Raw genomic sequence first — 19,903 nt, forward strand, 5'->3', positions numbered from 1 at the left:
TAGGGTGTTTGTTTGAAGTGGGGCAATTGGCTGTGGGAATGTTTAAGTTGAGGGATTTGGTTGTGGTTTAGTTGAGGCTGAGGGATATTTTTCTGAGGGTAACTGTGTTCAACAGGCATTTGGCTATGGAGAGTTGTTGAAGGGCATTTAGCTGTGAGGTGGGGAAAAAAGTTGGTTTTAGGGATAATAATTAAGATGTATATCTATGGGAGAAAAACTATGAAAAAAGAACCATAAATAAATGAATTAATTAACTGATTCATTTCAACAAATAAAAGTGACTAGGAAGCATGAAATAGTAAATAAAGTTGTTTTTCCCAATGATTCTTCATATTCTGAAACAGCATTGACCCTGACACCTAGTGGCTTGGATGATTTCAGAGATTCTGTACTAACTCAGTCATGTTCTCTGGAACATAAACTGGCTAATTTGAAGACTGCAAAGTGCTTTGATTCTTCATTTCATGTGGGCTGCACTTCATAGAAAAAAAAAAAAAACTTTCATAAATGTGGTTTGCTACTTTTTAGTAGTAACATTTATCGCTCCTTTAACTGGTTGCGTGATCCGTTTTTCTTTTGTCTTAGTGGCTCTCGTCACTCTGGAAGCCCTTCTGAACGTGGCTTGAAGAACAGCAGCTCCACAGAATTCAAAGCCTGCAGGATCTTGCCGACCAGCAGCACTGCTGGAAGAGGAGGGGAAAAGCACGCTTACAGCTGCAAATCACAAGACAGGAAGCATCCGACTGCCTGGAAGAAAGCAGGGGATGGCAGTTTATTGGAGGAGCAGGAGCCTCTTAGTGATACCGAGTAAGACCTTTAGTAGTGCCGTACAATCCTTGTAGCATCAGCAATGTAAAAGGTGTCATCAAAATGCTAATGTTAACAATGGAAGAATGGAAAAACAGAAATATTGACTATTTTACATAGTGGAAATTGCATCAGCCTAATGATTGGTTATCAGCATACTAATACTTGGCCATTGATCCAGTTCATTGTTCATTTCCATGGGCTTATTTTGTCAAACGTCTCCTTTAAGCTATAGTGCTAAACATCTGTAACGGGTAATAGTGTTAAGCAGTGGGTTCAAAGCAAGTACTAAGGTTTGAAACCCATGCATGTAAAACCCACTTTCCTAGTTTCATTATGCGACTTCCATGTTTCATTTAGGTGGTTGACGAGCCAGACAAAGCCACAGGGTCTTTGTTAGTGACCTCCAGATCTAAAATGCATTTTTGCCAGCAGCATATCAGCAGTGATGAATGTCAACGGACACGTCATTATCTCTGTTTGACAGAGTCCAGAGAGAAACTACTTAGCACCTGCCACTTCTTATTTTCCAAGTGATTCTAGAATCCTCATAGAAGCCTCACAGGCTTGCTATGTTGTAGCCTGGTATTTTACCAGTTAGAGAAATGACTGGCTCGTACAAATGCACTGGAAGTCCTGATACATGCGGTAACTAACTAGTGTCAGATTAAATAGTGACTTGTAACGGAAATTTTATGTACTTTGTAAAATATAGTGTTAGTGTATGATAACAAACCATTTCACTGCGAGTTATACTGTGTATGAATATGTATGTGACAAATAAACCGAACTTGAAGTAACAGATACAGTGTTATGGTTTGATAACAAATATAGTGTTAGTGTATGATAACAGACCATTACTGTGTAATAACAAATACAGTGTTACTGTATGATAACAGATACAGTGTTAGGGTAGACAAGTCCCTGCCTGGTTTTTCACTGCTTATGCCATTTGCATCTGTGAGATTTCTGCATCATATGCCCTAAAGGAAGCGCCGATACATTCCTCAGTCACTGAGTCATCGTCCCTTGTCATTGTCCCTGTTGTTCTGTGGACACTGGACAGTCTGTGTGTGCACAAGAGCTATTCTAACAGTTTGGCAATCAGAAATAACAACACTTTTCTGAAGGCAACGGATCTTTTTAACCAGATGGTTAGGAGGCAGTGTGAACAACAATGTATTTAAATCAGTAGTTGTTTTGCTAAATAGCAGGTGAATGACTGCTGTGCCCCTACTGTAGCATTTTTCTAATGTGCATTCAGCTACTATAGTATTACTGTAGTTCTATTACTGCTGTGCATTACTATAGTACTATTAATGCTGTATTCTTGTTCTCTCTCTCTCCCCCCTCAACCCCCACCATCTTTCTTCGTCTCAGGCGATTGCATTTGACAGATGCATCTCAGCTGGTTCATGGTAAAGAGAAGCTCCGGACTCTCTCTAAGCAGGACTTCCTCCAGATGCTGCTGCCCGCCGGTCCTCCTGCTCAGCTTCACCATGCCAAGGTTGTGCCATTTTTTTTCTTTCGTTCTTTCTTTTCTAAGTTTCTCTCTTTCCCCATTTTCCATGTCTGATCTGCACATAGTGGTTTTACAGTCCATGCCGCTTTCTTCTGCTAATAATAGCTGACATACACTGCACTGTAACAGCGTAAGGTGCTGTCATAATTGTGTGAATGTGTGACTACCTCACTATGGGTGCAATTTAACATTTGAAAGCAGTGGATTGGTCCATGTTACATTAATGTATATGCTGTCACATCTTAAGAATTTAATCACCACCAAATATTGTGTCAACCTATTCGCACTAGTCTAATGTTTAAATGCAATCCGAATAATTTGTCTAAACTGATCCGGTACAATGTGACGGTACTCTGCCTAACCCCCACTCTGCCTGTAGCCTCCGTTAGATGGTATTGGCATTGCATGTGGCTTTTTGTTTGTTTTTGTGTTCTGTTTCATATGTTCTCTCTATTTTGGTTTCGTGTTGTGATGAGTGTTTCAGATGTTGTCCTCAGCTGAATAATAATAATAATAATAATAATAATAATTATTATTATTATTATTATTATTATTAGTTACATTTATATAGGGCCTTTCTCAAACTCAGTGATGCTTTACAGACAGATATCAGCTTCTACAGTTGCCCACATTTTCACTGTTTCTATGCACTGCAAGCCAGTTCTTTCTGTATGCTTATATTCCATCTCACTCTCTAAGATCACTGCAATGATATAATATAATATAATATAATATAATGTTATAATGTTTCTGCTTTCTCATGTTTGCTTCTGCTGTTTGGTTCCACTATTTCACTATTTCTGTTTTTTTTTTTTTTTTCTTTTGTCCATCCATTTTTCTTTCTGCTAGATCCCAGCTGTGGGTCAGTCTCCCCGTCGAATTCTGTACCGGACACTGTCAGATGAAAGTCTGTGCAGTAGTCACCGGAGGGGTCTGTCCCTTGCCAGCTCCCGGAGCTCCATCCTAGAGCAGGCTGTGCCCAACGATATTTTGTTCAGCACTGCCCTGCCTTACCACAGCACCCTGCCACTACCTGCAGGCCTCAGCCATGCAGCCAGCCAACGTAAGAGTAAGGCTCCATCACGTTAGTCTCTATGCATCTGTTGTATCCAGTTAGTGGATTTCTTTTGGAGTTGACCTGTGATGTCCCCATGCCACTATTTAAGAAGGCTCCCACTCACAGCTTTGTTAAAGGTGGTATCCAAACACTCCCCACATAATCTCTAGGTGCATCTCAACTTTACCTGTGATGTAAGAAATGAACTAATGGCCAAATCAAAATGCGGCGCTTAAAAAGTTGTACAACCATAATGGCACCCATTGAATGAGAATACAGCTCAGCATGTGGTAGCTCAAAATGGAATATTGGAACCAGTGTCCTTCCTCCGGTCTCTGTCAAACAAAGAAGTCTTAGCTGTGGTCAGGCTTCAGACAAAGTAAGGAAGTAACGAGAAGGTTATCTTTGCCGTTGGCTTCCAGTATATCCACCCTCACAAACAGAGCGCCATCTGAACCGATCCTTTGTAAATGGCAGCACACAGCCCTGATCTGGAGCTAGTTGTTCATGGTCTGTGTTGTGTCTCTGTGTCCAAGGTGAGGTTGTCTGTAATCAGGAATGGTGGATGCTCATTGGCTTAGCTGATTGGTTAGAGGATACACATGTGGTGTTTATTAGAACACAATGTTTACACATGCTTTGTTTATTAGAAGGCCTCACACTACTGCAGTCACTTGCCTAAGATATAGAAATATCAGGTTCAGTATCCTTAATGGTCTCTTTAATCACCATACTGGATATCTCAATTTAATCATACATTTTACAGATGTATCATAGTAATTTGCAAATGCCCTTCTGCCAGATAGACCAAACAAAAATACCAAGCATGACACTTGGAGATTACTGTTTCAGTCATTCATCACAACACTTGATTTCCCTACTTAGGTGCACATTTTGGTTAGGAAGCATTGGTGGCAAGTGCAGAATAAAGACCCATTGACACTGGGCCATGGAGATCACCAGAGTAGTGTGTTAATCTCTCACCAGAGTAGTGTGGTATTCTCTCACCAGAGCAGTGTGGCATTCCAATTAGCCTCCTCTGTTAACTTTATAAAACATATCTATCTCAAAAAATGTAAACACAGTAATGTGAATGAATTAAACTGAATACATTTGCATTTTTATAGTGAGAAACAAAGCGTAGCCTTTCCCATGCTTGAGACTTTCTTTGAGTTCAACTTAGATCTGTCTATAGGCAGAGACTTTATCTGGGTTAACACTATGGGTTTGACTGTGAAATGAAGAATTGAGCTGTAACCCTGAATTTTGCTCATATTTTGTGTGCTGTTTATTAAGATGAGCTGTGGTTCTCTGATGGCTCTCTGGTGGACAAGCCCAAGATGGTAGAGGGTGTGCCCATGTCCCTGCCAGACGCGACCTCTGACCTAGACTGGGCCCATCTTCTGGACGCCGCACGTACCTTCGAGGGTGTGTCTCCTCATTTGCTTCATCTAGTGTCTTAGTTCCAGTTGCCGTTGCTTCTGTGAGGGTGAATATTTCCACTGTACTCTGAAGTAAAGTGCGGTCTGAAACTGATGGTACAATTGCACTAAAGAGCAAAAGTTAAAATTAAGAGATTATGTTGTGGAATTGCATTGTAGCTGTTTGGTATATGCACTCACCAGTCACTGTATAAGGTATACCTTGCTAGTATCGGGTGGGACTCCCTTTTGCCTTCAGAACTGCCTTAATTCTTCTTGGCATAAATTTAACAAGGTGCTAGAAACATTCCTTAGAGATTTTGGTCCATATTGACATGAAGGCATCACGCATTTGCTGCCGGTTTGTCGGCTGCACGTCCATGATGCAACTGTCCCCTTTCACCACTGTTTGAGTACACTGAACTCATTGTCACGTTCAAGAAACCAGTTTGAGACTATTTGAGCTTCGTGACATGGCGCATTTTCCTGAAGGAAGTAGCCGTCAGAAAATGGGTACACTGTGGTCATAAACAGATGGACAACCATACTCAGGTAGGCAGTTTTTAAACTATGTTCATCTGGTGTTAAGGAGCACAAATTGTGCCAAGAAAATATCCCCCACAGCATTACACCACCACCACCAGTCTGAACTGTTGATACAAGGGAGGGTGGATCCGTGATGTTGTTTACACCAATTTGTGACCTTACCATCCAAATGTTGCAGCAGAAATCGAAACTCATCAGACCAGGGATTGGTTTTCCAATCTTCTATTTCCAGTCTTCTATTGTAGCCTCAGGTGAGCCTGTGCAAATTGTAGCCTCAGTTGCCTGTTCTTGGCTTCACAGGAGTCGCACATAGTTTGGTCTTCTGCTGTAGCCGATGTGATGTGGTCTTCTGCGCATTCAGAGATGCTCTTCTGCATTCCTTGGTTGTACCAAGTTGTTATTTTAGTTACTGTTGCCTTTCTATTATCTTGAACAAGTCTGACTATTCATCGCTGACCTCTGGCATTAAAGATGCATTTTTGACCAGAGAACTGCAGCTATCTAGCACCAACATCCAGGCCACGTTCAAAGTCACTTAAATCACCTTTCTTCCCCGTTCTGATGCTCGGTTTGAACTTCAGCAGGGCGTCTTGACCGTATCTACATGCTTAAATGCATTGAGCTGCTGCCATGTGATTTGGCTGATTTAGATATTTGCATTAACAAGCATTTGAACAGGTGTACCTAATATAGAGGCTGGTGAGCGTATATAAATACATACAAAAATACATGAAAGATTTTATGTATAATAAAATGTGGTTCTCAGACAAGTACCACCTCTCATCGAACCAAAGTGTCCAAATACCACCTATAAGCCACTGTCTCCTTCAGGCAACACAAAATCTCAATGCCTTGTGTGCACACAAAAACAAGGACTAAATCTTGATGCCTAGTGTGCACGCATACACAGGGATTAATCTTAGTGCCTAGTGTGCATGAACAGACAGGGACTAAATCTCAGTGCCTGTTATGCATGCATATAGGAACTAAAAAAATGAGACTAGCACTTACAAATTTCAAAGCACCTCTCGTTTAGGAAGGCATGTTTCATTAAGTGCAGGATTCATACTAGGAATCTCACAGTACACCACACAGCAACCAGTGTAGGATCCTTCTGTACAGTGTCAGACCTGTCATCTTTAATGTATCAGTATGGTCAAGCAGGGTGGTGGTATCTCATGTGAAATCAAATGTGAAAAACTCAAAAAGAAAAAAAGAAACAGGAGTTTGAAATTATACATTTATGTCAGTTATTTTGAACCTGCGAAAGGCAGATTGAAAACAATTTTGAGAATAACACCATAGATTAGAGCTAAATGGACCTGTGCAGCAATGCTTGATGCTGCCTAGCAACCCCTGGCAGCCATGGATTGGTGCTAGCCAATCAGAAAATTGTAAATTAATTAAATATTTACCAATGGGTTATGCTCCCGCATGTGACGTGTAACTTATAATAACAAAGTGTTTGGACAAAGAGTTTATAATGATAGTGTTTGGCCTTAATTGAGACTTATTTAGCATTGTTTTGATCACTGTGCTTTAAAAGTAATTGGATTTTTTTAACCAGCATGTGTTTGAGCCAGTCTAAATTTGATTGTTGGTACATAGTTGTCTGACAGACAAATATGTTTTCAAAATAATCTTCTGGTCCAATGGACATAAATATGATGAAAGAAGAAAATACAGTCACTACAGGCAATAGATATGAATAGTCTCCTGTACTCTCCTCGCTCCTCTGTGCAGTTGAAAGGACTTTTGTGATTTCTTCCTGACTAGAGACCATAAAACTGCCAGGAAAGGAGACTACTGCTTCTGATGGCTCCTGAAACTCAGTGCTATCCTTAAATCTCCAGCCAACTTTAACAATGATACATAACACAGCAAAGGAAGTCCATCTAATGTTTATGAATAACTGATCCATTGGCAGTGTGTGTAAGGAAAAGAAGCAGTGTTCCTAGAACAAAGCTCTCTTGAACATCACATTTCCACACAACAAGATAATTTGCCATTTACAAACTGATAGCAGTCAGTCTGACAGGATTAAAAACAGGAGGATGCATTTCTTTTAACTGCATTTCTTTTAACGCAAACAACATTTTCTAGTTTTTCTAGTAGAATATTGTTATCTATGGTATCAAATGGGCCCTCAGAGTTATATCCTCTGGAATATTTAATGCATGTTATCGTTATGCAGTATGAGTTAAGCTGCTATAAAGAAATCTTTTCTGTAATATTAGATATAATGGTGAGCTTTGAAATTGGCCACTAATTGAACTGTTTATAAATATGGTTTGGTATTTAACCAAAGTTTTGATAACTAGAACATTTTAAATCCTTTTAGTAGGGCAGATTAATTTTTATATCTGATTAGGATCTATGTGTTTTACCCAAAATAATGCACATCGTAATGCATTTTTTTTACACTGTTTAAATATTTGAACCATGAGCTATATCCTTATATATGCATCTGACCAAGATTCAAGAGTCAAAGATTCAAGCACCATCTCTCAGGTTTTTAGTCCGGATATTTGCAGTTGAAGTACATTTTTAAAGATTTTTTTCTTTAACACTTGGTCACATGCATGCATCTAGTTTTCTGTCTCTTCCTGTTCGTGTCCTGTTAGTTCCTTAAGATCTCCTTGTTCTTTGAGGTGCTAATTAGCAGAGGAGAGCTGAGTTTGAGCGTGGAGAAATAAATCCATTATCACAACACCCAGCAAGACACCACTTAGGGAAATGACTCATGCCACTGCTCGCTGTTACAGCATGTTTGATTTTGGGGGTTTTCTTTGGGTAGGCACTAAAGGCAGTAAAGACTATAGAAAATGCTCGATAGATGCAGAACAAGGTTTGTTAGGTCCATCATTTATTTCTGAAGTATGCGCATAAGTAAAAAGCTAAACAAGCTTTGACTATAAAGGAGTTGGTGAGAGCCACTTCATATAATGACAGACAGTATCAGCCAATACCAATAACTCAGAATCCAGTGTGCTTTTCCATTCTTCAAGTTAATATCTGTATACCTTACTGTGCACTACTCACTGGGATCATTCTTTTAAACATAAAGTAGCATGAGTAACATTTCCTCTTAATTTAAAAAAGAAAAATAAATATATACGACAAGAATTAAATGTGACATATATGCAACTGAATAATTTAACAGCAAATTCTGTAGTTGTGATTCTATTGTAGTGAAATTAGTGAAATCTAAACAGGATTCACAGTGTAAATGTAAAACTGTTTAGTGCAAAAATGTAAATTCTAGTTTAATCCCTGGACGGATTGGTGCATCCTACTGGTTTGTTGCTAAAGTCCATTAAAAGTAGTGATGAGCGCAGATTAAATATCCAGATTGAGCTGCACTTCTTGAAATGATTGACTAGTAAACCAGAATTTCATGTGATGGAATTCGAAGCTAACCTGAGGATGAAGCCCCTGAAAGGAGCTGGTGAAATTACTGCCATTCGGATTTTCACATTTGCTTTGTTCAGAGCACTGATAATTTGCTTTGTTCAGAGCAATAACCTACAATTAAAATTTCCACACCTTCCTGTGAGACCTTGTTAATGAAATGACATGAAAAGGGAGGGGTGGAGTTTGAGGTGTTGGAATGGGTGAGACCTCTTGCTCTTACAAAAAGCTGAATGCAAGCATTGTTATTTGGCTGAGATACCAGGGGAAAATATATATGTATATATATATAAAAGATAATATTTTTTTATATACAGTATATATATTATATTATTATTTATATATTTATATATAAATTTATATATATATTAATATATTTATATTATTATATATATATATATATATATATATATATAATTTATTTATTTTTTTTGTAGAATGTGTCAAATTTTTTTTAATCCTATACTGTCTTATTAGAAGTAAAATCTGCACTGCGCTCTCAATCTCTTAATGCCTAGTGACATGTGAGACTCACGGTGTGCTGTTGTGATCACCTGAAAGTGTGTGAAAGCTCTCACTCTTATTAAGTTGTGTTAGCTACTCTCCCCATCCAATTAACAGCTTTGTGTGCTGGAGCTGGTTAACAGATTTAACACTTCTGTCTGAGTCAGCTGGGAAGACCATGTTAAATACGCTTCCCTTCTTTAGTTATTCTAAACTCATATATGGAGAGCCTATACATGGCTGTAAAATCTTTTAAAATATTTCACCACTTTTACATGCAGTACAAAATGAGAGTAATTCCTTAATTGCCATCTGCTGTCTGAAGCTAAGTTCCATCATTCCTGTATTACAGCACCTGGTTGCAAGATGCAGGTGTCTAATTTGTAGGGCACTATGTTTTTTGTTTTAATTTTAGGTTGTGGTTAGAAAAAGAGGTCAGTCAGCTAGGTCTAAAGAAAAATAACATGACTGTAATTTGCATTATAACCTGTAACTTTCAACATTGTTTTGTAAACAGCAAGGAATGCTATTGTGAGATATAACTTGGTAACACAAGGAATTGCAGTCTCTGAATGTTGACCTAGTTTTGTTTTCTTTGGAATAACATTGTTAAAGTCACCCAGAAGAGGAGGAGGAACAACATGCGTTACAGCTGAGTCTGAGCTTTGAGTTCATTTTTTTAATATTTCAGACCAGAATGCAGTGTCTCTATGTTCACTGCGTGATGAGGATCACATAACGCATGTTCTGAACCAAACTACCGAAGACGATCCCGACCCAGAGGCCGGGTAAGTCTGGGCTGCCTCGGGCACCTTGCTCACTCAAGCACTGCATTGGGAATCTGTAACAAAGGCGCAGAAGTGAAGGTTGGAACTGATTTTCTTGTTGCATCTCTACAGGAATGTCTCCCCAGCTCTACTCACAGGCAAAGTGAATCAGCTTGAGCTCATTCTCAAGCAGCTCCAGAATGACCTGAGGAAGGTAAAAGTCTCTCACGCTTCCGTAGACATCTGTCCTGCCTTAAGAAGACTTATTTCCGTTCTCAGCTACTGCAGTTAGTCCTAGAAACACCCTGTACCACAGCCTGTGCATTGCACAGAATATGATGGAAAAGTGAATAGAATTCCAGATCATCTTTTCTCATCTTCCAAGACGCTGGGGAGGTGGATTGTATTCTGAGCTGTAAATTCTTTTTCCAGCATAACAGAGTTAAAGTTGGGTTTGGGTTTTGGGAAAACATGTTTTGAGATTTTTGTCTGTGTAGGAGCAAGAGGACAAAGCCATGCTGCAGCAGCAAGTCCAGCATCTCCGGCAGGACAACCTGCGTCTCCACGAGGAGAGCCAGACGGCTGCTGCCCAGCTGCAGCGCTTCACCCACTGGTTCCTGAACTCGGTGGATAAGAAGCCTTGAAGTTTTGTTTTTTTTATTGCTTTTTAAAATGTCCTTTTCAGCTTAACATCTAAGCAGCCTAAGAACACCCCATGTATGCTGAAATAGAGGCTATGTTGGAGAAAACATGCTCTCATCACAAGATTTTGAATATGTTTTAAACTAACATGCTGACATGCTAAGCAATCTTTACAAGGAGCTGGTGCATGAATGAAGTGGAAGTGAAAAGGAGAGTATGAGATAAAACAGGAAGTAATTAATCACAACTGAGGACAGAAGAGGGGAACGTGTGGTTAATAAAAACTAAGAGGCACCAACTTAAGCAAAGCCTTCAAATTGATGTAATGCAATAACTATTCTAATGCTTGTAATGCTTAGATCTTAGGTTTCTTGGGCTACCATCATCAAGAAAATGTTTCACTTTAGTTTAGTCCTGGCTGTCTGTCATTTGTTGAAATGTAGACCAACCAGATATTTACCTTAACTTAGTGTCCAAAGGTGCTCCCAATAACTATGTGTAGTGTTGTTTTTGTAAAAAACGTTTTTTTTACGTAATTAATTGTTGCAACGTTGTAGCAATAAACATGGCCATGCTGTAGTCACAAAACATAAATATGATTAGCACTGAGTGTCATGTTGAAGGTTAATGTTTGGGAATGTTTATTTTACGAGAAGATAGTAGAGGAGAAGTACGCGTTTCTATGTCTGATGTTCTGTTGGGGATCATGGACTAGCTTCTATTTTCTGTTGATCCTGCTTTTAACCACTTGCAAAGCTATTTCTGCAGGTAACCTGACAATCCATGCTGAAATCACAAAAGCAAAACAATTTCTTACTTGTCCAGAGCCCAGTATGCGGCCTGCACCACCTGTGAACTCTAAATGCAACATTTTGTCTTTGTGTGGTAAAAACGTCTCTTGTACTTCAGCACTCTAATTTAAACCTATTTAACCCCAAATTCTTATTTTAATAAGAATATTTTCCTTTCTGCACTAAAAGGGGTAATATCTCTGCAATGATAGTACTCTGTATAGCTTGTCTGAGATATAAACGTAGACTTTTAACAGATTATTTCGGAGAAGTGCAAGCTACTGCTGCTGGGGAACGGGATGTTTTTATGACTCTTCAGATGTTTTTATTTCTTTGTAAATCTGTTTTTTGTTGAACATGGAATAAAAGGTTTGCTTTGTAAAATAAAGTTTAGGATGTCTGAAAGTCTATGCTCTGCAGATATGAAGCAGGTAATGTCTACATCCTAGTGCACTAACTTCTTTGTCAGAGATTTTGGTAACAGGCGTTTACTACTGAGCAGGCACTTCAGAGGCTGGGTTGGAACAGAATGACTGCGCACAACAATATCTACTCCAGCACTGGAGATGACTGGCGTTGCTTGTGCCTCAGGCACAGCACTACATCACTTTGTAAGAATTTATTTTAATTCTGGTTGTGTTGATCCCTGTCCAGCTGGACTGACTGAGAAAAGAAGAGGAAGTTCCGAGGGGGAGGAGCCAAGCTGCTGATATGATGAATTGTACGGCGCTGTATGTCAGTTCTCACTGTGCAGCTGGCTACTGATGTGATGCAGAGTGTTTGCTAGAATTGTACGGCGGGGGGTGTCATGAAAGGTTCAGGGCCCCGAAAGGTCAAGTTTCCAAATGAAGGTTGCAGCAAGATGTCAACAGTTGGAGGAAGTGCCTGGATATCTTTTCAAGAACTTTGTTGTCAGTTTACCAATACAGGGCAGTACAGTAGATCCAAACACTGTCCGGCTATTCTCGTGTGCAGTTGTATGGGGAGGTGATGAGACAATAAGGCAAGACAACAGACAAACACAAAACAGTCGGTGCATGGCTAAGAACTACTGAATGTGCAGAGGTAGACTTAAAGTGCAGAGTATGGAAACAGTAAATATGTTGACATGAGCAACTGTAGCTTAATAATGTATAAAACAGGACTATAGAGCTTGTTGAGGTAGCCAGGTCAGGTATGCAATTGTATGCGATATAATGGCGCCGCAGATGTTATATTAAAGTGCCCAGTGCATGTAAAGAACAATGACGATGTTCAAGTGCACATCTTGCAGATTAAATGTTCACGTATGGGGAGTAACGGGTGAAACGTGATGTGCATTCATACCCACTGGCAATGAGCTGTGTGAGGAGATGCTTTACTGCCCTCTCTCCCCTTCCTGCACCTGATGCAGTTTCCCAGCGGTACTGAGAAAGGTGCTACATGAGTGCAAATAAGAAGAAGAAGAAGAAGAAGAAGAAGTTCTAGGCTTGACTCTGTTAATACCTTTATAGTTCATTCAGTTATGCCACCAGCAGCTGTTGAGAAGTATATGCCCACTATGCCATAGCTCACCAATCAGCATGTTGAGCAGCACTGTGCCAGGATCACTGGGAACTGAAGGAACCTTTGCTGGCAAAACAAGAAAGTGTGACGGAGCAGCCACTCCATTATGTTTTGCGGCCTAATAGGCTTATTATGTGTTAATGTGTTCATCATGCATTAGGTGATGAGGCAGCAGTCATTTGACGTTCACATGATGTATATTCAGCAAGATTTGAGCTCATGGGTGGTCATTATCAGTTCTTCTCAATACCGCACCACGTGCAAGCGAGAGGCAGTAGGCGATGGACACCTTCCAACGTCCGAGGTCCAGAGAGCCACAATCTGGATCCCAGGAGTGAGGCTTTTTTATTCGGCCACCTGTATGATCACTGTTGATGTTTTAGAAACCCAAATTTCCTCTCACCATCTCCTCCACTTATCACCCCATTATATACAAATACTATAAGGCACTTAATTAACTGGACAGTTGAATTTGTTGTAAGTTAACTGGTCACAGGTCAAAATAATGTATTGCATTGTGTCATGTGAATATCCAAATTATGGCACAAAAACCAGTTTTGTCTGGGAAAAGTAAGCTAAAGCTATTTCACTGAGACACAGATGATAGAATCATTGCACTATATCACATAGTTATTTGTTTATAAACTGTCTGAATGCTGTTAAAAGTTGTAAGATATAAGAAGATGCAAATCACTACCCTACTGACTAACTGTGATTTATGTGCTGTCCAAGGTGCAGTCATGTAAGATGAAACTGAAGTTTTGTGAAAGACTTGTATGCCAAATGAACAAGAATAGTCAATCTGTTAAAAATGAAATTCATTTTTTAAAACTTTTTAAGCAGATGATTGTTTTTGGTTTTTAGTGACTTTTTATCTAATTTTAAGCTTTTTATGTTTATATTTGTAGTCATGATACACCCTCCCAGATCTTCCAGGTAGTGCAGCTGTATATGGTTTTGATTCAGTATTAAGAGATGGCTTATTGGAATTGCAGGGATGCCGCAGTCATGCCACAAAAAGGCTCTCAGAGAAAACATGTTTAATTCCAACTTTATAATGACACACCCAGTTATTTAGTTAATCCAATTAATTAAGTCCTTCAGTAACATCTTCATATTAGAGTCAAGTGTGCTATATTATGGTTGGAATTAAACTCTGCAGGGTGGTTGGTCTCCAGGACCAGTTAAGCACCTCTGAAATATGATATTGAAAAAAATGTACTTAATTAGAATGAGTTATTTGGTTTAGAGATCAGATGTCTTTGTTAACATAAGTGGCTAGATATTTATGCTAGTTTCAAGAAATCTTACCCTATGGGCAGATTTCTTTTTAATTAAATCTTAGCAACTTTTAATGTTAGCTAGATGTTTATTTATTTTGGCTAGTTTCTAGAGGGGCATTTTTGTGTGTAAATGCACAAGTGTGGTGGTCAATTTGGGGTACTGAGGGCTTCATGTTATTTTCCTTCTCAGGTCTTCTGACAAAGGTCTCGTCTTCCCACCCCTGCACATCCTGCTGTCTCCAAGGTCATGCTGCTTCCTCACTGGACCATGTTGACATTCTGGAGCAGAGTTTAATGCTTCCAAGAGAATCTTTACAGTGCTAGTAAAGGTCAGGTGTTGAGTCTCTACTGCATCAACTCAGTGCTGTCATGAGTGTGTACTTTACCCACCTGCCAAGGCTTAGTGATTCTCTTATGGTCAGGGGTGAAGTTAAAGATGTATACTGTTACAAATATCTTGATGTTTAAAGTTTTTGGTCATAGTATCTTATGAAGATCAAACTGAGGATTTGCCCCTAATCACTGCCCATAATCAAAAACGTTGATCTGCAGACTAATTCATGTCAGGAAACATGAAGTCCAAGTCCATTTGAGTCATACAGCAATAATTTCAAAGACAAACTATGTATTCTAAAAGACTTTAAAGCCATTATTTTGCAACTATTTATAGTTTATCAGACACTCTTAGTGGACACACTAGTTGATAAGGTTAGAGATGTCAGAAATAGCAAACATTACATGAGCTGTGAAGCACAGAGAGTTGGCACACGTGCTCCCCCTCCTCATACGTGACGCACGTGGAGTGACAATGTGATTAACGATAAATGTGAGTGATAATGGGATTAACGATAAACGTGAGCGAGTGACAGTGGGATTAATGATAAATGCAAAGATTAGCTAACAAAGTTGCAGCTGCCAGCCAATATGTCAGAAAGGCTGAATCCCTCTGGCGCCCAGGGGATGAAAGAAAAGACAGAGGTAATGTGATGAATGAACTGGGCTTCAGCTTGAAAGGTTGGTGGTTCCATCCCCACAACCAGCAGTAACCAAGGCTGAGGTGCCCTTGAGCAAGGAACCTAACATAGAGGAGTATATGTATTATTTATACTGAAAGATGCAATGGGGCACCAGCCAAAATCTTTCCTGGGACACCACATTGGTCAGGGCTCTGCAAGGAAAAATGCTATCATTCATTAATGAAATATGTTGTCATTCATTTGTGTGGCAATTACCACATAACCATTATAGGCAGGTAACACTGCCAAATTTAGGCAATGTTATGCCATCACTCTCCCAGTCTGCTGCCGACATTTTCATTCACGCCTTCATCTCTAGCCGCTTGGACTATTGCGACTTACTTCTATTCAGCATTAGTTCTGCCTCCGTTCACAGACTTCAGATGGTTCAGAACTCTGCCGCCTGTCTTCTCACGCATTTTCACTCTCACCATCACATTATCCCCCACTCTTCACTGGCGTTTTGTGAAATACCAATTTAATTACTCCGACTCACCTACATAGCCCTAGATAACCTTGCCCCCTCATACCTGTCTGATCTTCTCCTTCCTTACAAACCCACTCGCACTCTCAGGTGTTCCTCGACTGGGCTTCTTACTGTTCCTTCCTCCCACCTACACGGCGATGGTTATCTGCTTTTTCTAGATGTGCTCCTCCACTCTGGAACTCCTCCTCTGGTCCAACTGCAACTCACTCTATATTCAAATCTAACCTCAAAAAATATATTTTCCCCTTTCCTATAATATTTCTGAAACCTAAACTTCTCTTTCATCAGCTCTTGCCCATGTTCTGCAACTGCTATTTGTAAATGTTATGTATACTGGATGTTCTGTTTCATATGTCTATCAGTATTTTTTATGTACTGACTATTATAAGTGTCTTTCAGTTTTTGAAAAGCGATATATAAATACAATTTATTATTATCATTATTATTATTATTATTATTATTATTATTATTATTATTAACCAGACAGCAAATGCCTAAATCTGTCTCCACCTTGAATTCAGGAAGTAATGACTAGTCTGGATGAGAAAAAAAAAAGTCAAACTAGACCTGCCTGTATTATTATAGTATAATATTATTATTATTATTATTATTATAGTATTATTATAGTATAATACTGTACGATGAATTTGAGAAGATGTTTAATTTACATATTCACGGATGTAAGTTCTTTATTAGGTTAAAGCAATGTGTGTTTAAAGTGAGGGAAAAATCTACTGATGTTATTGTTAACTTAGTTGGCTTCTTTTTTTTTTTTTGCTTATGCAAACAGGCTCTACGCTGCTAGGAATGGCACTAACGTTAGCGTACTGCTCCTGGGCCTGCCTTTAGTGCTGCTTCTGGTTGAAGTGCTGTTGTATCACTGTCTGATTCACTCATTGCCTTTGTGCACTTTTGGAGCCAGGCCAACATCGTTATTTACAACTGACATTACTTGTATTGTCTAGCATTACCGTTATTTGACTTGCACTAGACATGTGGAGAGAAGGGGACAGGTAAGCGTCAAACAGTGCCTCCTGGGTAATGTAGTTTATATGGGCCCATTATGACACGCCCAGAACCTGCTATGGAGAGGGCAGAAAAGGGTAGGCGGAGCTTGTGAGACGTGTCCTTACACAAGAAAAAGTCACAGTACACCAAAGAGTAAAATGTAGAAGTGTCATTTAAACTTTCTTCAAAAGCACTTAATGCAGTATGCTCACATAGCGGTTTGAGTCGATAATAAATCAAGGGAGAGGCAGTATTTTGGTTCCAGTGTGACGAGTGCTAAAGGTATCAAGTGAATGATGAAAGCTTTTTTTTTTTCAGTGTCTCTTTCCCCTAGGCTTGTCACTGGCCTTTTGTGCCTTTGTCAGAGGGTTTGGGGTTTCTCCGATTTCCGTCCCTGATTTCTCATTTGTAGCATGTATTGTATTGTCTCTGGGAGTTCAGTTTTAAAGGAACATTTTAATATATTAAGGCAAATTGTAAATGTAAAGTAAATTAAAATTTGTGGTCTGTAGTATTTTATTTGACTGTGAGAAAAGGTTGTGTGCACTAAAATCTATCTAAAGATTAATTTGTTTTGTTTTGCCTAATTCAGTTTCAAATAGTTTTTTTTAATTTACTGTGTTTTATTAGTTTACTGTGGCCTGTTGTAATTCTGATATTTTACTATTTTTCTATGAGCTGTTAAGAGCTTTCATTTGATAAAAATACATGAAAATTATCTGGTAGAATAGTTATATTGAAAAGGATGCAGTGTTATGCATCTCAGTACTGCTTTCTCTGTCCACATATTATTTTGTTGAATAGTGAATACTAAACATCATTTCTAATTCATATGTAAGTTCACAAATATAACAGCAGCGCAGGCGAAAAGCAGCTGAAAACCTTGTTTAACCCTAGCCCTAAACCTTGTTTAACCCTAGCCCTAAACCTTGTTTAACCCTAGCCCTAAACCTTGTTTAACCCTAGCCCTAAACCTTGTTTAACATTAATCCTAAACCTTGTTTAACCCTATCCAAAATTGCCAGAATGGAATGTCCAGTAGGAAAAATTGCTGTCCTCCATCACTGATTCCCTTCCAGCAAATGCCTGTAGGGGGTGTGGTGCTAGGAGTTGGCATTGCAGAACTGTTGATTAAAGTTGCCATGGTATTTACATTTAGAAGTATCGTCCTTCCTCATTCTTCTTTATTTATGAGAAGGACATTCTGCTCCCCAGCAGGGCATGGGGTTTAATTGCTTCCTTCTCAGACATTCCTGTCCTGTTTCCCTGCTTTGTGCACTTGCCACAGCCTAGTTTCTCCGATGGTGAGAGAACACAGTGCATTTATTTATTTTGTTTACACACGACAGCCTGCTGTGCACATTCTGTGACATATTTGACTCTCCAACTGAGATGCCTGAATGATTTGCATCAGTATTTTGTTAATAGCTGACAAAGTGTTTTGTGATTAAAAAGCAAAAAGAAAATTAAAAAAAGAAGCTGTCAGCATTTCTTTCTCTATGAGTAGACAGTGAGGACCGTGGAGATGCAGCCCTCGGTCCTGGACAGCTTTGGGGAAAGGCAATGGCTGACACTTGCATTTTGGGCTGACTGCTTCCCCTCAGAAGCTCAACAGTTGCAGAGTCATTTGTTTGTCCTCACCTCAGTGACAGAAAGGCGAAGACCCGTGGCTTTTGAAAAATCACACACTAACAATCAAAAACGGGGCACACCACTCAACACTAACACCAGAAAGGCTGACCACAGCAGCGGTCTTGGTCTTGCTGAAGCTATTCGTAGCACATATTAGGGACCCTGACACTACATATTAGTGCATCCAGTGGTTGTAAGGTACCGAGTCTCATTGGAGTGTAGCATAGCCCAAATCTGGCTGCTCCCTGGCTCCCTGGCTCCCTGTCTGTATAAAGTTGTGCCAAGTCTGTTTGCCTACAGACGGCTGTCTCGGTCACGACTTGCTTGTTGTGAAACCCCTTTTATTGTTGTAAATGTACCACACTCAACTGAGTGGTTTTGACTGCGTCTTTTGTCTTGCCCTACTGGATTTGAATATTTTTATTTTAAATATTTTGTAAATTTTAATGACCAAACTGTATGTAGCTAGTATGCAAGAGTAGAGAGCTGATACCTTTTGTGTGTTTTTTTTTTGTTTCACTATGGGTTTGGGCAGGTAAGGTACTTTTATTTTAGATCTGTGTTTGCTTCTGTTGTTTGACCTGCTACTTAATGAAATAAGTGACAATTGAAACAGTGACAATCTCCTCTTTTTTTCTGTTGCGGTCTGAGCCTAGATCAGGCTGTAACCCCTCCCAGCATTTGACCTGAATTCTAATGTAAATTGTTGTTTAATATTATGAGGCATACTGCAGATTTGTTGTACACTATTGATAGATAAAACTTACCAGTTGATCAACATGTTGGCTCGTATTTGAGCTTTCCTAAGGATAAATGGATAGAACAGTGTGGTTCTATGTCGGTTTTGTTTTGCTTCAGTATGTTTTTTGAATAAAATTTCTAAAACGGTACTCTGGAGTTTGGCCGCTGCAAACCAGAGTTTTCTCTAGAGGTTTGGCTGGGACAGTTTAATTTTCTCATCCTGGTAGGCGTGGTATGAGCTGGGAAGAAGCCAGGGGTAGCCTTCAATTGCTGTTTGCCTAACAGAACACCAAAGCAGAATTAATTGGACAAAGCTCATAACCTCATTAGTTTCTCAAGCACTTGATGACTGGTGTGTCATATTTTTGAGACTCTTAGTCCAGCATGCATGCCAATGCAACATATGAATCGGAATTAGAACATGTTAATATAACAAACCTTTATGAAATGGTTAGAATGTAGAAAAGGACACCATTCCTTACATGGAAGAATGAGTTTCTTTTTCACTTACAATGATAATCTGGGACAGTGGAGGGTAAGCTGGGGTAAATAAATGGTTTCTGGCAGAATCAATGACATTCTTACTGTCTCATTCACTACACTAGAATCTTACAGCAATTTATCAGCAACAAATCAGAGCTGTTATTGTTGGTCATGGGGTGTGAATGGGGTGTGATTTGTGCATGTCCGGACCTCTAGTTAATTAATTCACTGAAGAAAGAA

The 19,903-nt window shown here is 39.4% G+C and overlaps 1 protein-coding gene across 7 annotated transcripts in view; it reads left to right on the plus strand.

Moving 5' to 3' along the window:
* The window catches only part of sipa1l2 (signal-induced proliferation-associated 1 like 2), a 54,840-nt gene extending 42,984 nt beyond the window's left edge, over positions 1–11,856 (plus strand). For 6 of the 7 annotated variants that reach the window (XM_026996572.3, XM_026996563.3, XM_081708105.1 and 3 more), the window contains 7 exons: positions 586–807; positions 2,188–2,314; positions 3,179–3,398; positions 4,683–4,814; positions 9,960–10,056; positions 10,168–10,249; positions 10,533–11,856. In XM_026996572.3, the coding sequence (XP_026852373.2) occupies positions 586–807; positions 2,188–2,314; positions 3,179–3,398; positions 4,683–4,814; positions 9,960–10,056; positions 10,168–10,249; positions 10,533–10,679 (1,027 nt within the window). In that variant the 3' untranslated portion in view covers positions 10,680–11,856. The remainder of the gene's footprint in view (positions 1–585; positions 808–2,187; positions 2,315–3,178; positions 3,399–4,682; positions 4,815–9,959; positions 10,057–10,167; positions 10,250–10,532) is intronic. The other variant, XM_026996586.3, reaches the window with a different exon arrangement.
* Positions 11,857–19,903: the final 8,047 nt, after the last annotated feature.

Source organism: Electrophorus electricus, chromosome 26, assembly GCF_041902795.1.
Source record: "Electrophorus electricus isolate QZ-2024a chromosome 26, ASM4190279v1, whole genome shotgun sequence".
In the NCBI taxonomy this organism is placed as follows: Eukaryota; Metazoa; Chordata; class Actinopteri; order Gymnotiformes; family Gymnotidae; genus Electrophorus; species Electrophorus electricus.